Source organism: Benincasa hispida, chromosome 8 (assembly GCF_009727055.1).
Source record: "Benincasa hispida cultivar B227 chromosome 8, ASM972705v1, whole genome shotgun sequence".
Classification (NCBI taxonomy): Eukaryota; Viridiplantae; Streptophyta; class Magnoliopsida; order Cucurbitales; family Cucurbitaceae; genus Benincasa; species Benincasa hispida.
This window is the reverse complement of record NC_052356.1, coordinates 13614057-13635250: the sequence shown is the minus strand read 5'-3', so window position 1 is coordinate 13635250 and position 21194 is coordinate 13614057. Positions and strand designations below refer to the sequence as shown.

Sequence of the window (21194 nt, the reverse complement as noted above, 5' to 3'; positions counted from 1 at the left end):
CGTATCAATTTAGATCCTAAACTTTTATAAATGTATAGATTTAAACCCTAAACTTGCATAATTATATCAACTTAAATCCTCCATTATATTTTATTTGAATACACTTATGAAAATTTAGAATTTAAATTGATATAACTCACAAATCCAAGGTTAAAATTGATACAACTCCGAATTTCCTATTGATACAATTCTTAATTTAGGATTTAAATTGATACAACCCCCATATCCACCCTCAATTTGGATTGTAATATTAAAACAAAGAGAATAATTCACAGGATAAAATTAGGAAGTTCCAGGGTAGGAGTTGGGCAAGCAATTACCATCATCTTAAAGGGATAACCACCCAAGAAATATGTTCAGTCAATAACTTGAGGCCATGTTGAAACACTTAATACTTTGTAGAACAAACAAACATGTAAAAGAGTTTTCAAAGGACCATCTCCAAATAAATCTTCTCCTACTAACTCATTAAACAAAAAATACCACAACTCTACAGCTACCTAAACCATCTCTAAGAGATGGGAAGAAGAAAAAAAAAGCACTTCTCATCATTTCAAAGCTGCAAGAACCCTACAAAGTCTCAACTAATAATTTCCTCACAAGCTTCAAATAGATTTGACGATCCTTTCCTGAAAAGCTGTTTCATTTGGTTTTAGAGATTTCAATACATATTATACTACTTGTACCATCCCATGGTCAACAAATCTTTGAGATAGCAGCAGTAATTGCCAACCAATGGCTTCCAGAACCTCCCTTCCTCTACATTTAAAGGAAGCTTCCCAATCCTCATCCATCAACAAGTATGCAGAGATTATGCAAAAGTCAAGCAAGATGTAAAGCTAATGAACTTTGGCTTCAACTATTTCCCACCTTACTATTGCTACTTCTGTCAAAATCTATTGCAAAAGGATTGGATTTGAAGTAAATTCATTGTTTTACCCCTATGATTGACATAGGGACTGAAGTTCATACTTGATCTTTCAATTGAATAGAATACGACTCTGGTAATGTTCATGTTAGGAATCCTCCAACCCTGCAAGCAGAAATTCCCAACAAACACACTCCCAAGAACAGAGCAATGCTCTGATGTGTTTATTTATATACTCAAGGGAAAATACAGTAGAATTTAGCAAGAAGAACAATAAGGAAATATCGAAATGAACTAAAGCGAACCAGGACTTTCTAAAGGGCTGGAAATCCTCTCCCCATAAGCCAAGTTTGGTTACAATCACGATGTCCCTCGCGGTATGCAGAAACCCTTCTTAAACCTGTCATTCTTCACGATCCCCACCTTCCCAATGAACTCCACTCCTGTGGTCCCCACCAGCCAAACTAACACTACGAATATTTCCTCCCAAATACTCCTTTTACCCCTTCTTTTATATGTATGTATAATAGGGGGCCTTACAGTTCAATCATCTACATTTCTTCAACGAATGTGGAAAGTGGAAACTAAATGTGAAACATAAGTAAAAAGTTACAAATCTGAATGATAACAATAATATAGAAACAAAATCTAAGAACTAAAATTGATAAGTTCCGTAAAATCTAAATTATATCTAGTTTCAATGTTTTTTTTTCTTTGATAAGAACAACTAATTATACCCAGCTTCAGTGTTGGTCCTCCTACTCTGACCGACCAATACTGCAATAGAGTTTCTACCCTTGGAGTCCAATGACAGTATCATAGTTCCTCTACTTGTAGGGTTTCTAAGGATTTTAAAGCTAAAATAAATTAACATGAAAAACAGAAAAGAGACTCAAAAGTTCAAAACGCCAAAATTACTGTATGGTATATGCGTTGCTTTCTATTTATTGAAAGAAAAATTCTGGAATATTCTCAAACAAAATTAGCGGAAGAAACAAGACTGCAGCCTATATTAGTTGTCATACTACAACCACAGGAAAGTAAAAGGCATACACAATACTGAAGTAAAGGTAAAAGCACCACTGATTTCTAACTGCATACCAATTCTAACTCTATGGTTCAGGGGCCTCAAAAGTCAATGCCAACTCCTGAACAGTTGGTAATCATCTCCACACCCCTCCCTCCCTCTCCATGCCAACAGTTGGTAACTGCATACCAATTCTAACACATTACTTTTAATTCATAAAACCAACTGCAATGCAATAAAGTAGAAATTCTGCAGTCAGAACCCAATAATTAACATATACAGAAAAGATTGTCAGCTATATCTGTATCTATCATTCTAACAAGGAATTATGATTAAGAAACCGTGTACCAGAACTTTGGCCTCAACACCAGAAGATGTGGTCGATTTTGTTGGGACCAATACTTCCCATGTCATGCACCCAAATCCTTCCATGTAGACAAGGAGTGTGAGGACTTTCCCAGTTCCAGTGCAACTTTCATGGAAAATAAAGAGGATTGGTGCAGATTAAAATAGATAAGTAACTGGAGATTACAAACTCAAGCATATATGAACACCTCTTTATAGTTTACTGCAACAAACAACAATTCAAGCCCAAACTCCACATCCTAGCAAGGTCTAGCAGTTCTCTCAAGGTCAGGGCTTCATGATATGACTCGCAAAATAGAAAACCGTGTCCTTGTCACATTTTTCATCAAGCACCTAACAAAGTTAGGGATATCAAGCCCCAGAAAATGACACCAAATGATTTAATTGATCTGCATTGCTTCTTCATGGTACTTCTCCAAATCAGCATCTAGATCTTCGGCTGATAACTTCTCACCACGACCTCTACCACTTCCACTCCCTCGTCCACGGCCTCCTCTTCCAGGACCACGTCCTCGTCCACCACCCCGGTTTCGGCCCAGTGCACGTCCACTGTTAATATCAAATGAAAATTTATTAAACATGTGCTGATTAAGAGAATCTATAATAGCAATCAAAATTGGATGAGAAACCTAGAATTTAGCAATTTTATTTAAAATACATAAAACATAATTAACACTGAATACTTTAGCACCAACTGAAGCATTAAAAGACCAGGGTCATCCCCATAAAATTGAAATATGTTTGGTATCCGAACAGAGAAAATATAGGAAACTAATATGTTGCAATATCAAGAAATTATAATAGGCAAAAGTAAAATTCAAGATACTTGCACCCTCCCTCTTGAGATCACTCTCAAGGAGTAGTTCACTCACTAGATGCCCAACTCCATCCTTCCTCCTCCATCTATTTATAACTAAATGCCATTACCACCTCCCCCATCTAATTACTAATATGCCCTTACACTATTCCTAATTGCGTTCCTATCAAAATGTGCACTAGCAAATGCATGATCACTTGCACAACATAACTACCATAACTCTTCAAGAGGCAGGCAGAAGTCATGGGGGGAACCAAGGTAAAGAAGGGAAAGGCCTCTACGAAACATCACACAATTAAAATCTCTCCGTGATAGACCAGATGTTAATGAGGCAGGCTTCGTTAACATTTCACTTTTTGCATAAAATTAAATCAGGGTGGAGAGTAAATACCATTTAGCTGTATTCATGTTCAAGCAGCAAACACTTCCATACTAAAACTATTAATTTTTTTTATGGAAAAAAAACTTGAGAAAAAGAAAAAAGAATATAAGGACATATAAAAATAACCCACAAAAACATGGAGGCAAAACAAGACCCAAGTAATTACGCAATAGCTTTGTCCACACTCACAAAGAGACGCTGTACCACCGAAGACCTCTCAAACCCTGTAAAGATCCTATTATTATTCTCCCCCAATGGCCCCACATAATAGCATGCACTCCTGACAATGCCACAAAAACTAATTTCTTGTAACTAGAGACTTTCATCTTCAATTCAATAAACTTGGTCAATAGACTATCCAAGTTATCATTATCTAGACTCTTTTCTATAAGGTTTGGCGTGCAAAAGAAGAATCCAGATCAAGTTCTTTTCGCAAAAAATATGTTAGGACTTGAACACTTAGGGTGTGTTTGGAACACATTGTCAAGGGTTTAATTTTTTTTTTTCTCAAGTTTTTTCTTTTTGCATAAAATTAAATCAGGGTGAGAGTAAATACCATTTAGCTGTATTCATGTTCAAGCAGCAAACACTTCCATACTAAAACTATTATTTTTTTTATGGAAAAAAAAACTTGAGAAAAAGAAAAAAAAGAATATAAGGACATATAAAAATAGCCCAAAAAACATGGAGCAAACAAGACCCAAGTAATTACGCAATAGCTTTGTCACCACACTCACAAAGAGACGCTGTACCACCGAAAGACCTCTCAAACCCTGTAAAGATCCTATTATTATTCTCCCCCCAATGGCCCACAATAATAGCATGCACTCTGACAATGCCACAAAAACTAATTTCTTGTAACTAGAGATCTTTCATCTTCAATTCAATAAACTTGGTCAATAGACTATCCAAGTTATCATTATCTAAACTCTTTTCTATAAGGTTGGCGTGCAAAAGAAAGGAATCCAGATCAAGTTCTTTTCGCAAAAAATATGGTAGGACTTGAACACTTAGGGTGTGTTTGGAACACATTGTCAAGGGTTTAATTTTTTTTTTTTTTTAAAAAAAAAAGTCATTTTGGAAGAAATTAGAGTGTTTGGTAACCATTCAAAACAGCTTTTCAAATGTATTTTAATCAGTTTTTATAAAAAAAATGTTTCAATAAAAATGAGCTTTTTAGGGAAAAAAAATTCTCAAGTCAAACAGGCCCTTAATGTCATTCACTGGAAAATCTTGTAAGTTTAATCCACAATAAATTCGTGTAGTGATCCAACTAGATGAGTTGTAGACCTACACTCAAATAGCTAAAGATACTTATATCCAGTTTTCCAACATCAAAGGTAGGTTCATGTGGTTTTTTTAATACTATTAGCCAAGGTGTGAATAAGTTGGTTAGACACCCACAATTTAAGTCATGGATACAATGTACTTTTTCTCAATGAAAGTTCAATTATTGATTATAAATATAGATGTGTGAACCATCATGGGTTGGCCTAAGATAAATAAAGGGCCTTGAGTTTGATGAAGGGCTAAGAGGGATGTGTTCAATCCATGGTGGCCACCTACCTAAGATTTAATATCTTACAAGTTTCTTTGACACTCAAATGTTGCAGGATTAGGCAGGTTGTCCCATGAGATTAGATGAGGCATGCATAAACTAGCTTGGACACTCATGAATATTAAAAAATAAAAAATAAAAAATAAAATAAAAAGAGAGTGTGTGCTCTCTCTTACATTTTCCCCTCTATATTCCCTATTTTCCTCATACAAGTGTAACCCTCTTTCTTCGAGACACATATTGATTACTATTTACTACATCCTTAGTTGTTACAAGAAAAATACCTTCTCTAAGTAGTAAGAACACTGTACACACATATCTTGACGAGCTGTCGTAATTTAATATTTTCATGTTTAATCTGATCTTTTCAAAACTTTCACGGGACAATGTCAAAAAATAATGAAAAAAAGGATTTAGCCATGAACTAAGTCAGAACAACAAGAAAATGTTGAGAAATCCACGTTAAACCTCAATACAACTCTAGAAAACAATTGCTTGAATCATAGCCTTACAAAGTTATTGTAAGGCAAATAAATTTGTATCAACATCTGAACGCATACCATTAACTGTGTTAGTAGATGATTTTTTTGCAATTGCAAACATAAATCGGAAAAATAGAAATAAGAACATGTGAATTGAAGAAATGAGTACCCTCTCGGAAATCCATTTGGATTCCCAAAACCGGCATTAGACGAAGCAGGCACAGCAGGTGTGACGATGTTAGTTCCTACAATCTCCAACTTCATGGGTTTCCCATCTAGCTGAACATTGTTATATCTCTTTATAGCAGCAAGAGCATCTGATTGTCGTGAAAAAACAATTTCCGCTGTTCCCTAAGAAGAAAAAATCCAAACAAATGTAAGGATATGGCTAAAGGCATAAAAGAGCCCTTGCGTATGGCACACTTGAAACATACCTTTGATCTCCCACTTTTATCGTAATTGATAGAATACCGTTTGAGATCACCAACTTCAGAAAACAGTTCCTGCACATAAAATTAGAATCGAGCCTTAACAATCCATACAAGAAAAAGAAAACAAGAACTCGCTCATGTTCAAAATCTCAAATCCGAAACTGAAATACCTTGATATCCTCATTTGAGACACCATAATCCAAATTAGAAACATAAAGCTTGGTGCCAGTTTCAATAGCAGAGGCCCGTGGAGGCTGTGAAGGATATGCCGCACCATGATCTACAAACATGTCGTGTGACCAAGCCGTCTCGGGCGCCTAAACCCCCAGGTTTTTTAAAACATTAAAAAAAAAAAAAAGAAAATACCCAAGTCCGTTTTGAAAAGAACTGAGAAACTGGCAGTAGAAGTAGAAGTAGAAGTAGAAGTAGTAGAAGAAGAAGAGGTAGAGGATGGCGATGGTAGTAAGATTCAGCGAAAGCGGGATGTTAAAACCCAAATCCTTCACCTTGGCATTAGAATAAGGCGCTGCTCTGTTAAGACCACGATTGCGAAAACGGCGAGAAGGACCTGGTCCAGAAGAAGCTCCGCCACGACCTCTGAAGTTTGAGGATCCGGATTTCTTGTTGTTCTTAATGATATCATCTAAGCTCATGTCGAGAGGCTCCGCCATTGGTGGTGGTGGATCGGAGATTCAGAGAGCAGAGACAATTTCTAGGGTTCAGACGAAACGATGTGATGTTGTGAGCAATCGGGGAAGAAGCCAATTGTGAAGAACTCGTGGTATCAAATTACTGAGTTTTCTTCTTTTTTCTTTTCTATTTTTACTATTTTGTATAAAAGAATTACAACAGGTGTCGTGGTGTAGTTGGTTATCACGTCAGTCTAACACACTGAAGGTCTCCAGTTCGAATCTGGGCGACGCCAGTTTTTTTTTTTTAATTTTTAATTTATTGCCCTACTCATCTAAATCATTACTGCCCTACTACTCTAAATCATTTTAATTCATATTTTTTTATTAAAAAAAATATTTTAGTCCTTTTACAATATTTTAGTCTTTTTTAACAATAAAAAAATTGATATTTTGGTTCAATAATATCAAGCTTTTCAAAGTTTTAAATTTGATTAACCTACAACATGACTAATGAAGGACTCTACAAAAATTCACAAAACTTTACAAAATATAACTTTAATTTCCTTTAATCTCATAAATTTTATACCATACATACGTTTTATATTTCATCAACTGTATCGAAATACCTTTCTTAATGAATTTTTAAAATAAAACTTATTTGATAATATAGAATAGATTGCAACAATTATGAGTTTAAAGTTAAGATTGGTTACTCTTAATATTTTCTCTTGAGATAGGTCAATCCAATATATACATTGTGACGTCCCAAAATTTTAAGATAAACTCAATGTATTAATCGAAAATATTGTTGTTAGAAATTAAAAATGGAATTTGATTTTTGGGTTTAATTTGTAACTGCGATTTGAGAAGTAAAGAGGGAGATATATATATAAAGAGGGAAAAAAAAGAAATTGATGGGATGGAAAAAACAAGTTAAGAGAAAATATATACATCATCAACACACATGCATCACTCACAGTAGAAATAGATGTATCAGATATAGGATATGGTGGCATTGTCAAACAGTCCATCAATGGTCAATAACAACTAATTATATATCACTAGGGTATTTGACTAGGATCTAAAAAAAAATTATTCAACCATTAAAAAAAATATATCAATTCTTTTATGTATAAACAAATTCCAAAGTGATTTAATAAACAAAAGTTTTTTAATGTATGTTGATTGCAAAGCAACTACAGATATTTTACAAAAAGATGTTGAAAATCTGATTTCTCGACAAATTTTTGCCAGATGACAAACAATACTGTCTTGTTTTGACTTCAAAATTGAAGTTATAAAAGGAAGTATAAACTCTCTTCCCCATTACCTTACAAGAGAATTTCTTCAAGGAAAGAGTGAAAAAGAGAGTGAAAGAGATAAAGAAAAGAAAGAATGTGTTCTGCTTACAAGAAATAAGAAAAGAATGATTGTGATCAAGAACAACAACAACGATCAACACCTCCGCAAACCAAAGCCTCATACTTTCAAGCGTTTCAATTTCTCGAATGAGAATCTATTGGGGTTGATGCCCTAAAGTCTCGTGTTCTATAGTTTATAAACAGTTTATACAAACGCTTGTGTTGTATAATATATGATATTTACTTCACATCTTGTATTTCATTTACTTGTTTTATTTACTTTACCACAAACCAATAAACATAAAATCCATGGTTATCTGTATGTGACTCAAGCATGTATGTGATGACATACAAGTAGATCATATCTTGAGTGATAACCAAAATGGTCTGTAGTATATGGATATAGGAGGGAAACCTTATCCTGGTAACGATACGGATGCGACCCGCTTTGTAGAATGGTCACAACTGTTGTGACTTGTCATAGATGGTCTGATCCTAATCATTCGTGTTGGGGACATGCGAGCTGGGGCATCCTATACAAAGAGTTTGTATAAGATCTGACCACGAAGTTTTAACGTCTTGTTATATAACACCATTCATGACAGAGACTTCACTTCACTAGGATGACCATAGGTAACATAACCTCAATCCTGAGTGAGTTAGGAACTCCTGCCATTGAAGGCGGTTCTTTGATTTGTATAGGTGCGAGTGACCAGGTCGCTGATTCAAACCTACCATTTTAGGGATTCGTCTAATTTAGGAGCTGGGAACTCAGCTACACAAGATGAAATTCACTATTTCTCCGAGGCAAGGGTAAGTAGATAGATGGCTCCCTTAAGGGCTGATTCCGGGGCTTGAATGATGTGGCGCCACACACCTTCTCTTGGCCCGAGAGGTGTTCACACATAGTTGGACTATGTTGTATTGTTCATTAGAGGAATCAGTGGTACTTAAGGAGTGAGATGTAATTATAGGGGCAAAATGGTAAATTGGCCCAACTGTACTTACGAGCATATGTGAAGGGTCATCATATTCATGATTGGTTATATCTGATGGACACAGAAATATATATGTGGTAAGAAGAGTTCCGTTGTTGGTCTTTAGTGGAACCACTGATAGTTAACGGATGGTGGATCTCGAGGCTAAAAAGTTTAGTCAGCTATTCACGTACCGTTGGAGCTTCGAGCCACAAGTCCATTAGATTCCTTGGGTAGCTTGGATAAAGTCGAGAACCAGTGTTTGGGTTAATTTGAAATGTTCAAATTGACAAAAGGAAGTTCAATTATATATGATATAATTGGCTAAATGTATGAGATACATTATTTTGGAGGAAATTAGATATAAATATGATTTATATCAAGTAGAGGAGAAATTACTATAGTAGATATGTGATATCAAACTATAGGATATAAATATAATATGGTTATATTTATTAATTAATTAATTGATTAATTATATGATAATTAATCCATTTTTTCCACGTTCAGACGTGGGTAGTGGGCAATGTTGGTTATGGTAACTGACGGGTTAAAAATGAAAAGAGTTTTTAATTTTGCATCATGCTTTTCAATTTTGCTCGCCCAAAAGAATTCTGAAACGATCGCCTGAGAGCCTATATGATAGTGGCTATTCCGTCTAAACGATCGTCTACCCCACGATTTCTCTATACGATCGTATACATTTTCCCTAAACGATCGTTCAGTTTTTCCTACATGATCGTGTAGCTCTTCTATATGATAAGCATTTCCGCTATACGATAGCACCATATTATCCCCCATTTGCTTATCGTCTATACAAATCGTTGTCCTCGGTCCTCTACCAAACTCACTAAAGCCCACTCTTTGGGTTTTCACACTGAGAATACCTGGGGTTCATTAGTGGTGGTGTCATCCCCGCTGCAGCGTTCGTGTTCGTATTGATCGTGCTGTTGCTGTCGACGTTCCGCCGGGTGTTGGTAGATCTGTTGGAGGGATCTGCTGCTTGGGGTTCAGAAGTTCGAAGAGAGTCTTCAACTGGTATGAAACCCTTTCCCTGTTATTTACTTTGATCTGAGCATGCCGATAATTAGATTTATGTGCTTAACTGTATGTGTTGAATGTATATCATTTGTATTTCGATCACTGTGAAATCGGAGTGACCTGAACACACTCATGGAACTCTTGGTATGAGATCTTTCAATTGGTATCAGAGCCAGGTTTCTGATACTCTGATTTCATCTGTTGCAATTAAATAACATATACATTCATGGTGGGTGCATTTCTACGCTGTTTTAATTGTTAAATCTGCTGTGGATGTGCCGGTTAATGGATGTTTTCAAGATGAATAGCCTCAATTTGTTTAAGATCCCTTTACATTTGCGGTTATTTGTAAAGGCCCTTGCGTTTTTGGGCATCAATAATCGTTATCGAGTTTGTATTCAAAGTTTATTTGAAGTCTTGAGTCGTTCGTCGAAGTTCTGGGCAAAAGTTGCGACTCTTCGAGGAAGGAGGCGATCGACCGCATCGTGCAGAAGAAGTTCTACACGATCGTTGTGCATCGCATCATAAAGATGATGGAGTATGTGATCGCGGTTGAACACATCGGTTAAACGATGGGGTATGTGATCAAGAGTTGGTCATATTAGGTTGATGATCGGGTACGCGATCGTTAAGTATCATTTAATGTGCGCACACGCTAGACGATCGTTTAGGTCAGCAAGCGTCATCGCTTAGTAACTAACTAAACGATCACTTAGCATCGCAAGGTAAATCGTTTACCAAGATGCACACATGAGTTAGACAATGAGACTCTCGCGTATCGTTTAAAGCGCGTGCGCTAGATAATCGTTTAGGTCAGCAAGCTTCATCGCTTAGTAACTGACTAAACGATCGCTTAGTAACGCAAGGTAAATTTTTTACCTGTCGTTGTGCTACACGATCGCATGGACGATCAGGCTTCGTAGCCTCCTCGTCGTCTACACGATCATTATCTTATGTTCCTATCGTCTAGTGCGTGCTGAACGATCGTCTACCTGCTGGAGTTTGCTATACGATGAAAATCTCCTGGCGGTTCAAGACCCAGTTCGCCTGTGAACTGATTTGCTCAATGAAAAATGTAATAGATAGAGTTTTTCATTCCGGTCTTTTTTGTGTAAAGGCTCATCCCGATCCATTAATCCTTTGTTTGTTACATGCGATGTATGTTTTATATGTCATATGGTATGCACATATGGTAAATCCCACCTTGGGTTATTGATAACTTGTAGAAATACAAGTTATTTATACTGTTTTATTTAGATATTGCGGCTAAAAGAAAGAAAAGTTGCGTCGATAGTATGAAAATTGGCTAAGAAATGCGAGAAGTGTAAATTCTCATCAATACACCCACTAATACCATTGCGATAGTAGAAGAGAATGTTTTAGTTCTGTTTTGTAGGAAATCAAGTCACCGCATGTGTTCATGGCTCAAAGATAAACTGAACAACGAATCTACGTCGCATTGCGCCCGTCAATCAAGAATGAGAGACGATCAACGCAATGACGGCGGATGCGACAATCAATCAAGAGATTTGTAATCAACGCAATTTCAACCACATGCAGTAATCAAGAACAACACCGCATGTGGGCAAACGATCGAAGATGTAAAGAGCAACGCAATTGCGGAGGATTCTGACGCGTGTACAGCTTTCAATTGTGCATTTCTGACGGGATTGATTACGTAACAGAAGGAATATCCATTCTACCATTTCAGGATCTGCCTTAACAATAAAGTGGAGACCACACTGCAAAGAGTCAAAGCTTCGCCTATAAATAGTTTTTGCAATTCCATTGAAAGATATACTGGATATGGGAGAATTGATACTTGTATATACTCGATACGGAAGACTTGAATACTGATCGGAGAGAGAGACTGGTTGAGCGATTAATCAGAGTAGATCTAGGAAGAATCAAGAGACAAGGCCGAGAGGTGAGTCTCCGGGCAAAGAATCCTTTCAATCCCCGTCGTTGAAGCTCTATACGAAGGTCACTTCTACCAGACGAGCAAGCCTGAGATGGAAACTCTTCTCTTCATCCATTCCATACGCTGGCAAGAAAAACCTCCGTCCAGATCTGTGTCAAGACGTTGACACTCTTCTGTATTTGTTTCTATCTCGTTTTTCATCACTTGTACTCATCTTCTTTACTCTGTCATTCACACCATGTATCAGACGCTTAATCTTAGTATTAATTGTTATGTTCATTTCCATTATCATCTCTCTGTCTATTTCCGTTCATCCATGATTCACTTTCTCTATGATGTTTTCTTAATTCCTTGGATAATTAATAAGAATTAAGCAAGTAGGTTAATCTATGTTAAGGAAATAATTATGTTTAGCTAAAGCATGCTAGACGGCATCTTTACCTGTGAAAGCAGAAGTAAAGATGCCATTCCGCCTATCGAGAGAGGGTTGGAAGAATACGTTAACTAAAGACGAGAAGTACTTCCAGAGATGGAAGCAACCTTGCGTTCATCATGTTCATCCCTGTTTCACCATAGAGATATGGGAACGCAGCTGATCACCGAGAGGTGTATGCCAAGGGAAAGCGAAACCTCAGTTACATCTTTAACACAGTTAACAAACTTGCGATGTTTTTATTAATTATTCTTTCTATTTCTGATTCATACATTAAGATTTTTCATCGCATAACACAATCCTTTGTATAACTTCACAGTCAGTCTCGAACTCAGTATCATGTATCATGTATCATGAATCTTTTATCTTGTATCATAATAGTTTAGGACTTTACTTTTATCGCACTTTTATTTTATCAACGTAATTTATGTTTATCGTAATTTAAATTCATGTACAAACCAAATCTGTTATTAATTGTAAAATCGGTCGCATATATCACGAAAGTAACACATTAACAAAAACAATCCTTGTGTTCGACCTCGGATTACTCTGAGAAACTTGCGTTGGAATTATACTTGGTTTCAGCGCAAGGAAACTTGTGACAACGCATTACTCTATAGCATACTACAAGCATATAGTTGACAAGGCATATATTTAGAAGTAGTAATGCATAACACAACATCCACATTCCATTTCCATCTTTACATCGTCAAGTTTATGGAAACATGAGCTTGTTGTTCATTCATCCATATTTATATTTGTTCGCATGCTGTAAGCATAAGACACATTCTAGCGTTATAGTTATGCAATAGTCATGCATCATCTCTTTATTGTAATTGTTATAATTTAGAGAAGCATGATTTTATTATGTAAGAGCATGTTCATGCATCATATAATATAAGAGTTATATTTATGCATGCATAAAAAGCATTTACATGCATCATCTTTATATTATAATTGTTATAGTATAAGGGTGAATGATAGCATGTTTGCTTGGTTGTTACGCGTTATATAAAAGTTATATATATAGTAATGACTAGACATTGCATGAAGCATGACACATAGGTTATTTTATAAATGTTATAAACGCCTTGTTGTGCGCAATGGTTTTAGTTGTTTCTTTTTAAAAGTTAAAGAGAAATAAGAAAGACATGCATGCTCGCTTAGGTTTAATTCATGGTTTTAAAGTGTTTAAAACATGGATCAGATAGACCTAAGATCATGGTTCTAATATGATTAGCAACCCTAAGGCTTTAATCTTTTAATCAATTTAATAGGATTAAATTGGCTTATAAAAGGTTAAAGTGTAGCAAATCTATCTATAAGGGACCTTTTGTCTAAAGGCAGGTTCTGTCTAGGTTGGGGTATTTAAGTTGACGGAAACGTAACACCCCTACCTAGGAACTTACCTGGAAAGGTGAATTAGATAGATTTAATGCATGCATGCAAGTTAAGGACAGTCCATTAAAGTGTTTAAATGTGACTACTTGAACTTATTCATATTTCATAGAAAAACATTGTTTATGAATAGAGTTTTAAAAGAATACTTAGAAAAATATCAGTAGCCAGATTGTCTAGGTTAATGAATCATAGGTAGAACATTCAATGGGAGATACTTGGGGCATAAGATGCTTCACTTAAACCTTTCACTTTTCTTCTAAATCGTCCACACCGTGAGATCTATCCTCGGCCTCGCAGCACCTTTGGCTTGTCCCCCCAACAGATGGTGTTTGGGTAGGTCAATATCAAAGTGGATGGAGAGAATGTTCATAGTAAGTGGGAGCGGGAAGTGCGACAGCATATCCCTCGGTCTCCCTCGTTAGGTTGAATAAAGTTACTGCACATCGCCTCGGAGGCACCTGAGGAGTGTCCCCTAAAGGATGGCAGTTTTGCATGTTTCTTTATTTGATCTCCTGTAAGAGGATAAGGTAATTTACTCTCTTGTCCTAATTTGTCTTTTCCCTACAGTAAAACACATTAGGGCTGGACTCTAGCACCAAAAGCGAGGGGTTACACTTACGCGGAATAGTTAAAGGTTAATGATTCTAGACCGAAAAAATAGTGGTTGTTAGGGTTAGTTCAAGAGTTGGTCCTGCCTAATGGTTGAGAATGTCTCATCCTAGCAAAGAGGCTCCACTGACTCACTAGGGCATCATTGCAAAATAGAAGTCTATAACTTAGGGTACTTGAAACTGTTTTGCAAAACTGATTGGTTTAAAAGTGGTTTAGCAAAATCTAATAACGTTTGTTCGTATTTTCAGCAACAGCCACTTTATCGTTGTTAAGCCGCCAAAAAACTAACTGGTGATAATTTTTCAACAATGAAACACATGACTCACCCAGACTGAACCTTATTAAATCATCGAGGATTTCATGTTCGCTCTCACGGAGGCTTGTCCTCCTATTCCAGCTCCAAATGCCGCTCGAAATGTTCGAGAGGCATACGAGCGATGGACAAGGGCGAATGAGAAGGCCCGAGCCTATATCTTGGCAAGTCTTTTTGAAGTCTTGGCCAAGAAACATGAGCTTATGGTCTCAGCACATGAGATATGGAGTCCCTGCGGGGATGTTTAGACAACCATCTGAACAGATTATGCATGAGGCTCTTAAGTACATATTCAACTCCAAAATGCAAGAAGGCACCTCTGTTCGTGAACATGTGCTAAACATGATGGTCCACTTCAATGTTGAATGGGTCTACCATCGATGAGGGCAGCCAGGTTAGCATAATCCTACATTCTTTGTCGGAGAGCTTTTTGCACTTTGTTAGCAATTAATAAAATGAAGTATAACCTTATAACTCTCCTCAACGAGTTGTAGACATACCAATCTTTACTGAAAAGTAAGGAGAGGCAGAAGGGTGAGGCAAATGTTGCTTCATCCTCCAGGACGTTCCATAGAGGTTCAACCTCAGGAACGAAGTTTGCACCTTCCTCTTTTAACTCTGCAAATGGAAAGAAGAAGAAGGGTGGTAAGAGAAAAGGGAAGGCACTTGCTAATCCACTGCCTGTCGCCCCAAGGAGGCGTCAACAAGTTGCTAAGGGAAAGTTTTTCCATTGCAACCAAGATGGACACTAGAAGAGGAACTGTTCTCGGTATCTGAAGGACAAGAAAGTAGCCAAGGAGAATAAAGGTAAATGTGATTTACTTGTGCTTGAAACTTGTTTAGTGGAGAATGATGATTCTACCTGGATAATTGATTTAGGCGCCACTAACCATGTTTGTTCTTCTTTTCAGGGGATTAGATCTTGGCGACAACTGGAGGCTGGTGGATGACGATGCGAGTAGGCACCGGGCACGTCGTCTCAGTTGTGACAGTGGGAGGACTCCAGTTAGCTTTATAGAATAGGTTTCTTATTTTGAATAATGTATATATTGTTCCTGAACTAAAAAGGAACCTTATTTCTATAAAGTGTTTATAGCAATGTAAATACATTATTTCTTTTTATTTGAATAAAGCATTTATTCATAAAGATGGTGTTTTTATTTGCACAAAAAATCCAGAATCAAATTTATATGTGCTAAGGTCGTTAACCATTAATTCCCTCCATAATACTGAAATGTTCAAAACTGTCGTAACTCAATCAAAATGTCGACAAATTTCTCCAAAAGAAAATGCCTAACTTTGGCATCTATGTTTAGGGCACATCAATCTCAATAGGATTGAGAGATTGGTGAAGAATGGACTTCTAAGTGAGTTAGAAGAAAATTCTTTGCCAGTGTGTGAATCTTGCCTTGAGGGTAAGATGACTAAACGACTTTTACTGGAAAAGGTTCTAGAGCCACAGAGCCTCTTGAGTTAGTACATTCTGACCTTTGTGGTCCTATGAATGTGCGAGCCTGAAGTGGCTATGAGTATTTTATCAGTTTCACTGATGATTACTCTAGGTACGAGTATGTTTATCTTATACAACGGAAGTCTAAATCCTTTGAAAAGTTCAAAGAGTTCAAGGCTGAAGTTGAAAACACATTAGATAGACGAATTAAAACACTTCGATCAGATTGAGGTGGAAAGTTTTTGGACTTGGCATTCCAGGACTATTTGATAGAACATAGAATCGTTTTCCAACTCTCAGCACCAGGTACACCTCAGCAGAATGGTGTAACGGAGAGGAGAAATAGGACCTTGTTAGACATGGTTCGCTCGATGATGAGATGTGCTTCCTTATCGGACTCGTTTTTAGGGTTTCGTAGTGGAGACCTTGGTGTACATACTCATCTGTGTTCCCTCCAAGAGTGTTGCAAGAACACTTTTGGAGTTGTGGAACGGGCGTAAAGTTAGTTTACATCACTTGCGCATTTGGTGTTGCCCTGCACATGTGCTTGAGGCTAATGCCAAGAAGTTGGAAACACGGTCAAGGTTATGCCTCTTTGTAGGCTACCCCAAAGGTACACGAGGGGGTTATTTTTATGATCCGACGGAAAATAGGGTGTTTGTTTCAACAAACACTACTTTCCTGGAGGAGGATCGTATAAAGGAGCACAGTCCACGAAGAAAAGTCGTGTTTTGTGAGCTTTCTAATGAAACTACTGAAACTTCAACAAGAGTTATTGAAGAGTCTGCTATATCAACAAGAGTTGTTGATGGGAGTTCATCCAGTAGGTCGGTTCCACCTCAAGAATTGAAGGAACCTCGACGTAGTGAGAGGGTTGCGAACCCACCTGTTCGCTATCTGGGTTTCACAGAAATCCTTGCTATGGTAGCAAATGGCGACGTTGAGGATCCGTTGTCTTATAAAAAGGTAATAGAGGATGTAGACCAGGATGGATAGGTCAAGGCCATGGATCTCGAGATGGAGTCAATGTACTTTAAATCAGTATGGGATCTTGTAGATCAGCCGGATGGGGTTCGCCTTATAGGTTGTAAATGGATCTACAAGCGCAAACGGTGTGCTGATGGAAAGGTATAGACCTTCAAGGCTCGATTTGTGGCAAAAGGTTATACCCAGGTAGAGAGAGTCGAATATGAGGAGACTTTCTCACCTATTGCCATGTTAAAGTCGATCTGCATCCTCCTGTCCATTGCAACTTATTATAATTATGAGATCTGGCAAATGGACGTCAAGATGACCTTTCTAAATGGCAATCTTGAGGAGACCATATATATGGTGCAGCCCAAGGGATTCATAGCAGAAGGTCAAGAGCAAAAGGTTTGCAAACTGAATTGGTCCATTTATGGACTGAAACAGGTGTCTCGATCTTGGAACATACAGTTTGATGTTGCGATGAAGTCGTATGGCTTTGACCAAAACGTTGATGAATCTTGTGTCTACAAGAAGATCATCAATGCTTCAATATTATTCTTAGTGTTGTATGTAGACGATATCCTACTCATTGGGAATGATGTAGGTCTACTGACTGCAGTTAAGAACTGGCTAGCGACCCAATTCTAAATGAAAGATTTGGGAGAGGCTTAGTTTGTTCTAGATATACATATCTTTCGGAATCGTAAGAACAAAGTGCTAGCACTGTCTCAAGCATCGTACATTGACAATTGTTTGCTCAAGTACTCAATGCAGGACTCCAAGAGAGGCCTACTACTTTTCAAGCATGGAGTCACTTTATCTAAGGACATGTGTCCTAAGACGCCTCAAGAGGTTGAGAAGATGAGACGGATCAATCTAACCCAAGTCATTTTAATGTTGTTGACCCGTTTACGAAGGCTCTCATGGCTATAGTGTTTGAGGGTCACCTACGGAGCATGGGTGTACAAGATTACCCGTGGCTGGACTAGGGCAAGTGGGAGATTTTATTGTACTAGGCTTTTATGCCCTAGTTTATTGTTTTGTACCAGTTTATTGTACACCCACTTCGCTTTAGTACAAGTGGGAGATTGTTGGGGTTGATGCCCTAAAGTCTCGTGTCCTATAGTTTGTAAACAGTTTGTACAAACGCTTGTGTTGTATAATATATGATATTTACTTCACATCTTATATTTTTGCTCAGTTACTTGTTTTATTTGCTTTACCACAAACCAATAAACATAAAATTCATGGTTATCTGTATGTGACTCAAGCATGTATGTGGTGACATACAAGTGGATCATGTCTTGAGTGATAATTAAAATGGTCTATAGTATATGGATATAGGAGGGAAGCCTTATCTTGGTAACACTGCGGATGCGGCCCGCTTTGTGGAATGGTCACAAGTTTGTAACTTGTCACAGATGGTTCGATCCTGATCATTCATGTTGGGGACATGCGAGCGGGGGCGTTTTATACAAAGAGTTTGTATAAGACCTAACCACGAAGTGTTAACGTCTCGTTATATAACACCGTTCATGAAAAAGACTTCACTTCACTAGGACGACATAGGTAACATAACCTCAATCCTGAGTGAGTTAGGAACTCTTGCCATTAAGGGTGGTCCTTTGATTTGTATGGGTGCGAGTGGCCTGGTCGCCAATTCAAACCTACCATTTTGAGGATTCGTCTAATTTGGGAGTTGGGAACTCAATTATACAAGATGGAATTCACTCTTTCTCCGAGGCAGGGGTAAGTAGATAGATGGCTCCCTTAAGGGCTGATTCCGGGGCTTGAACGATGTGGTGCCACACACATTCTCTTGGCCCGAGAGGTGTTCACACATAGTTGGACTATGTTGTATTGTTCATTAGATGAATCAATGGTGCTTAAAGAGTGAGATGTAACTACAGCGGCAAAACGATAAATTGGCCCAACTATACTTATGAGCATCTATGAAGGGTCATCGTACTCATGTTTGGTTATATCCGATGGACACAGAAATATATCTGTGGTAAGAAGAGTTCAGCTGTTAGTCTTTAGTGGAATCACTGACAGTTAATAGATGGTGGATCTTGAGGCTAAAGAGTTTAGTTAGCTATTCACGTACCGTTGGAGCTTTGAGCCACAAGTCCATTAGGTCCCCTGGGTAGCTTGGATAAAGTTGAGAACCAGTGTTTGGGTTAATTTGAAATATTCAAATTGACAAGAGGAAGTTTAATTATATATGATATAATTGGACTGGTTAATTATATATGATATAATTGGCTAAATGTATGAGATACATTATTTTGGAAGAAATTAGATATAAATATGATTTATATCAAGTAGAGGAGAAAATACTATAATAGATATGTGATATCAAACTATAGGATATAAATATAATATGATTATATTAATTAATTAATTATATGATAATTAATCCATTTTTCCACGTTCGGACGGGGGTAGCAGGCACCGTTGGTTATGGTAACCGACGGGTTAAAAATGAAAAGATTTTTTCATTTTGCATCGTGCTTTTCAATTTTGCTTCGACCGCCCAAAAGAATTTGTGAAACAATCGCTCAAGAGCCTATACGATAGTAGCTCTTCCGTTTAAACAATCGTCTACCCCATGATTTCTCTATACAACCGTATACGTTTTTCCTAAACGATCGTTCAGTTTTTCCTACACGATCGTGTAGCTCTTCTATATGATAAGCATTTTCGTTATATGATAGCACCGTATTATCTCCCATTTGCTTATAGTCTACACGAATCGTTGTCCTCTGTCCTCTACCAAACTCACCAAAGCCCACTCTTTGGATTTTCACACCGAGAATACTCGGGGTTCATTATGGTGGTGTCGTCCCTACTGCAGCGTTCGTGTTCGTATTGATCGTGCTGTTGCTGTCGAGGTTCCGTCGGGTGTTAGTGGATCTGTTGGAGGGATCCGCTGCTTAGGGTTCAGAAGTTCGAAGAGAGTCTTCAACTGGTATGGAACCCTTTCCCTATTATTTACTTTGATCTGAGCATGCCGATAATTAGACTTATGTGCATAACTGTATGTGTTGAATGTATATCATTTGTATTTCGGTCACTGTGAAATCGGAGCGACCTGAACACGGTTATGGAACTCTTGGTATGAGACCCTTCAGAATCATCACAAGCAATGGAGGATCAAAAAGGAAAAAAATACTCAAACAATACCATTATCAAATAAATTTCATATTTTGGGATCATCCATCCCATCCAAGCCTTCTGCCTTGACAATAAACTCTTATCCTATCAAAACTGAGGAGTCATCCACTCTTCCAACCACTTACATCCAAGCTATTATACACTCAAATTATCAAAATTAAGAAGTTATGCCCTCAAACAAAACCTTTAATTATAGACCATCTTCATCTATTTCCTATGAAGCATAGACATAGATACGGCTACACAATACGGATACGATGATTCGTCAATTTCTAAAAAACTAAGATACGGATACGTCTAAGGATGCATTATTTTTTAATATATATTTCTAAAAAACGAGGATATTGCTATGTTGTAGATACATTTTCTTTTTCTTTAAAAAAATCTAGAATATAGATGAATTTAGTATACAAGTTAATAACAATAGCATAAAACAGAATAGAAACACTGAAATACAATACAATAAAAGCAACATCTAAGATGTTGAAGTACAATAATTAATAAAATGCAATAGAAAAGTGACTCATATTGCAAAGAAGAAGAAGAAGAAAATTAGAGGGAGAAGTATGAAGATAAACAAAGAACTTATTGTTGAAGATATCCAAATGGTTTATATTTTGGTGGACTTTGTGGGGACTCAAATGTGAAGATGGAGATTAGATGATTCTAGTCTAGTGTTTGGTCCGTTATTTATTATTTTTTCTTTTAGTTTTGGACTCAAGTAGTGAACTTTTTAAATAGGTTGCCTAATTTTAGATTGGGAAAGATTAGATGAGTTACTTGTCTTTTTTATTTAAAGAAAAAAAGTACTCATAGAAATAGATACGTCAAATCGCGTGTCAGATACATATCTGGAAAGTATTTGGAAATATAGATACGTCAAATCGCGTATTAGATACGTATCTACGAAGTATCAGTATCCGATATGTGTCTGATACTGATTCTTTGTCTCACATGAAGTATCTGTGGTTCATAG

General features: G+C 37.2%; 1 protein-coding gene and 1 non-coding gene across 3 annotated transcripts; one reads left to right on the top strand and one right to left on the bottom strand.

The window, feature by feature from the left end:
- Positions 1–947: 947 nt before the first annotated feature.
- Positions 948–6717, bottom strand: LOC120083559 (THO complex subunit 4A-like). 2 transcript variants are annotated; one of them, XM_039039373.1, is made up of 7 exons: positions 6438–6717; positions 6102–6248; positions 5935–6003; positions 5670–5851; positions 2450–2810; positions 2244–2367; positions 948–2076 (listed from the first exon to the last, which is right to left on the bottom strand). In XM_039039373.1, the coding sequence occupies exons 1-5, from the start codon at positions 6600–6602 to the stop codon at positions 2642–2644; spliced, it is 732 nt and encodes a 243-aa protein (XP_038895301.1). In that variant the 5' UTR covers positions 6603–6717; the 3' UTR covers positions 948–2076; positions 2244–2367; positions 2450–2641. The 2 variants fall into 2 exon arrangements, with proteins under 2 accessions (XP_038895301.1, XP_038895300.1); XM_039039372.1 differs by having other exon boundaries at positions 2244–2810.
- Positions 6718–6782: 65 nt separating this feature from the next.
- On the top strand, positions 6783–6856 carry TRNAV-AAC. Its single transcript has one exon. It is a non-coding gene; the product is annotated as a tRNA-Val (tRNA).
- Positions 6857–21194: the final 14338 nt, after the last annotated feature.